Source organism: Rhinopithecus bieti, unplaced genomic scaffold, assembly GCF_001698545.2.
Source record: "Rhinopithecus bieti isolate Rb0 unplaced genomic scaffold, ASM169854v2 repeat_35656, whole genome shotgun sequence".
Taxonomy (NCBI): Eukaryota; Metazoa; Chordata; class Mammalia; order Primates; family Cercopithecidae; genus Rhinopithecus; species Rhinopithecus bieti.
Window position 1 is genome coordinate 1 of NW_016840503.1, and position 3,623 is coordinate 3,623.

Here is a 3,623-nt window from a genome sequence, read left to right on the forward strand (position 1 = left end):
TTTAAAAAAAAAAAAAAATGGAGAGCCTTCTCCCACTCTCTGCCCATGTGCTAGGCCCTCACCTCTCCTTGTCACTGAGCTGCTCCATCCTTGGGAAATAGGTGACAAATTTCTCAAGAGGCCGAAGCCTGTAATTCATGGCAGCCACTTGGAGCAGCTGCATTTCCTGCAGAACACGGACCTCCTAGAGACAGAGGAGAGGTTGCTGACAGAGCCTGGGTGGAAGATGCTGAGGGGGCCTTCGGCAGGCAGGGAGAAGGGGCTGGTCCCTGGGGCAGTTTTCTGAGGGGGCCCCATGCGGCCCCCAGCCTGTTCTCAGAGTTGGATGTAAATAGCCCCTCCTGCAGGAACTGGTCTTTGATTCCATTCCATTTCCTGCTTTCTCCACTGGGATAGGTCTCCTCCTCCTGTGTGTGTCAAACCCTCCCAGTAAACCTAAGATGCAGAGGATGGAGCCAGGGAGTGTCCTGCCCAGGGTGGACTGTGACGTCCACATCCCCACACTCATCCAGCGTGAGTGCCCCAGCTGCTCACCGTCCTCCTCTTGTTGGTGTTGCCCTGGAAGGCAGACAGAGTCCATCAGAAATTCTGGTCCCTGGTCCTCAACCAGCCCCACCCCACCCCTTCCCATGCTGCATTACTGCCAGGGCCACCAGGGTCAGGGGATGTGCACATGACAGGGCTTGGACCTGCCTCAGGCTCTGGGCTCTAGAGCACGGGGGCATGGGAGCTGAGGCTCAGGGACATTCTGCCCCAACCCTCTCTGATGACAGGGAAACAGGTCTCTCATAGAAAGAAAGCACTCAGTGACCCTGGAACTGTCAGCCCAGCCCTTGGAGAGGCTCAATTTCACCCTCCTGTTATGGGACTACCCTAGGGAAAGGCAGAGTCCAGCTCAGCCCACACCTCAGCAGCTTTGCAGTCAGGCAGGTCTGCAGCTTCACCACTCGGGAATAGGGACTGGTGGCTGCTATGGAGCCTCCATCACCAAAAGGTGATAGATGGGCCTGACACTCCCACCTACAGGAGCAGCTGTGAGGCTCTCAGGAGAAGAGGTTTGCCAAGGGCTGAGATCTAAGGGCTTGGTCCAGGACCCTCTACTCCCAAGCCTCAGCATCCTGGTTCCCAACCAGCCTGTGCCAGGCTCACTCACATCCAGATCATCCGGGATGGCTGAATCCAACCTCTGTAACACAGTCAGAAAATCCCCCCAGGAAGGGGACCACGCCCTGTGCCAAGGATGGGTGAGGTGTTGGTACGTGTAGTTGTGATGAGTATTGGCCCTCAGTTGCCTGCCCAAGGTTCTGTCTCATGAAATCCCATCAGCCCCTGTCTCCCAGAACCCCCCTCTCCAGGTCTCCCGGTTGGAGTAGTCAAAGATCCTCAGCTGCCTTTCCCAATTCTCTGCCTTCTCTATCCCAGCTGACCTCCAAGTCTAGCAGGCACTCCTAGTTACCTCTGTAGTGGGATTTTAACAATTCACAAGGGCATGTGGTCCCAGCCTTACCCTTCCCCACATCCACTCTGAGTCCAGCTTTCCCATACCCTTGCTCTGGTCTCTCAAATAGGAGGTTTTCCAGACCCAGTGTCCACAGGAGGACAGGGCTGGGGAGGAAGTCTCTGTGATCTTGACATGGAGGCCTGCAGCTGGCGGGGAAGGGAGCCCTGTCCTCTGATCCCCTGCGGCCTCTGCACGCTGAAGCCTCACTCTTCTGCCTCCGCAGCCTCATCTGGGCTCTCTGGGGGTTCCTCTCCTGGGTGGCCACCTTAAAGCTCCCCGCCTGCCAGGTGTCAGTGACAGAGACAGTGAGGCTCTCCTCCCTTCCCCCAGTTACACCCCAGCCACCCCACACTTGGATCCCCAGGGACTGGCGTGAGTCGCCTGGCACAGTGCTTATACCACTGGCCCAGCTCCACACTCCCTGTGTGTGTCACCCACTCATGCAGCTGGACCTCCCTGAGACTGTTTCTCTTCTATAAAGAGTGATGAAAACCAGCCGGGCGCGGTGGTTCAAGCCTGTGATCCGAGCACTTTGGGAGGCCGAGACGGGTGGATCACGAGGTCAGGAGATCGAGACCATCCTGGCTAACACGGTGAAACCCCATCTCTACTAAAAAATACAAAAAAACTAGCCGGGCGAGGTGGCAGGCGCCTGTAGTCCCAGCTACTCGGGAGGCTGAGGCAGGAGAATGGCGTAAACCCGGGAGGCGGAGCTTGCAGTGAGCTGAGATCCGGCCACTGTACTCCAGCCTGGGCGATAGAGCGGGACTCTGTCTCAAAAAATAAACAAATTTTTTAAAAAAAGAGTGATGAAAACCACAAGTACCTCACAGGACCTCCTGAGTACTGTTTCCTGTAGCTGTTGCCATTGTTCTCACCCTCATCCCTCTGAGGAAGAACTAGGCATGAGCACCCTGATACTATTTTCTTTTCTTGAATCTCATTTCCATCCTGTGAGGGCTGCACTACAGGCTCAGCATCTTTTCATTTTCCAGATGAGGGGAGTGACTCCTCAAAGACCCGAAAGAGAAGGCGCCTCCTCCCCATCCTTGAGGCTCTGTCCCGCTACCTTCACCCCATATCCCAGCACCACCACCCATCATGGTCGTGTTCTCTGGAATCTCTTGAGTGTCTAGGTCTCCAGCCAGGCACAGTCATGATGGGAAAGGGACAGGGCGTTTTAGGAGACCTGGTTAAGTGGCACCTGGCTATCCGAGCCCTACTGGAGTCTGTGCCACACAAACTGGGTTTGAGCCATGCCAAAGGTTTTGCCTCGCTAATGATCCCCCAGGGGACTTCTGTGCACAGAACTCTCTTCCTCCACGCAGGAAGTGGCCTCCTGAGGCGTCATTCTCTGACAGACATGGTTGGGTTTTCCAGAATCCTGGGTTGGGTGACAAGTCGCCTTCTCATTTGCATGGAGGATTCTGAGATCTGGTCAGGGAGGATCCCCTAGGAATGCATGAATCCCCCAGATATTTGTCATGGGCGTGTGTCACTGCTCACTGGTGAGAATCCTGTGACATGACCATTTTCGGGTGTCTGCAACGGGCAGAGCAGGGAGTCCCGGCAAACACATATGTCTGTCCGAAGTATGTCCATTGGTACCCAAAGCTGGGCGATCCACTGGACTCCCTGGCACATGAGCTTCCTCTGTTGTTGTTCCCCCTCTCCCTCAGTGTGGGCAGAAGCCCCTGCCCATGGAGGTGCGCTGCAGACAGAAGCAGCAGCAGAGGCCTGGCTTCCTGAGGAATTGCTGGCCAGTTTGAGGAAGGAAGAAAGTCCCACCTACCATGACCACCCCGAAGCCTGGAGGAAGCTCCATGCCAGCAGCATGGACGAGCATGGGAGCCAGAGCCCTGCTAATGCTGCAGCTCATCACCCCCTCTCAGAAGCCCAGCAGCCATTGCCACATCCCATTTCCAGGGCCTCCTGCCCCTCTGCCCCCACATGCCCGTGGACCCACATACCTCTCTTCCTGTTGGCCCAAGGTAGGCATGGAGGGAATTTTTCAAGTCCACTTTTAGTAGGTAAGTTAAAACAAAACAAAGTAACTACTGCACACCAGGTCCAATGCCCTTCCAAACTCACTCTTTCCTGTGACCCTTAAACATTTGTCCCA

General features: G+C 55.6%; 1 protein-coding gene across 2 annotated transcripts; it reads right to left on the reverse strand.

The window, feature by feature from the left end:
* Positions 1–20: 20 nt before the first annotated feature.
* LOC108524953 (ral-GDS-related protein-like) lies at positions 21–2,070 on the reverse strand. 2 transcript variants are annotated; one of them, XM_017866029.1, is made up of 4 exons: positions 1,546–2,070; positions 1,154–1,229; positions 535–558; positions 21–184 (listed from the first exon to the last, which is right to left on the reverse strand). In XM_017866029.1, exons 1-4 carry the CDS (start codon positions 1,728–1,730, stop codon positions 59–61), a joined length of 411 nt encoding a protein of 136 aa, XP_017721518.1. In that variant the 5' UTR covers positions 1,731–2,070; the 3' UTR covers positions 21–58. The 2 variants fall into 2 exon arrangements, 1 of the variants encoding a protein (XP_017721518.1); XR_001884173.1 differs by lacking the exon at positions 1,154–1,229 and having other exon boundaries at positions 21–558.
* Between the last annotated feature and the right edge of the window lie 1,553 nt (positions 2,071–3,623).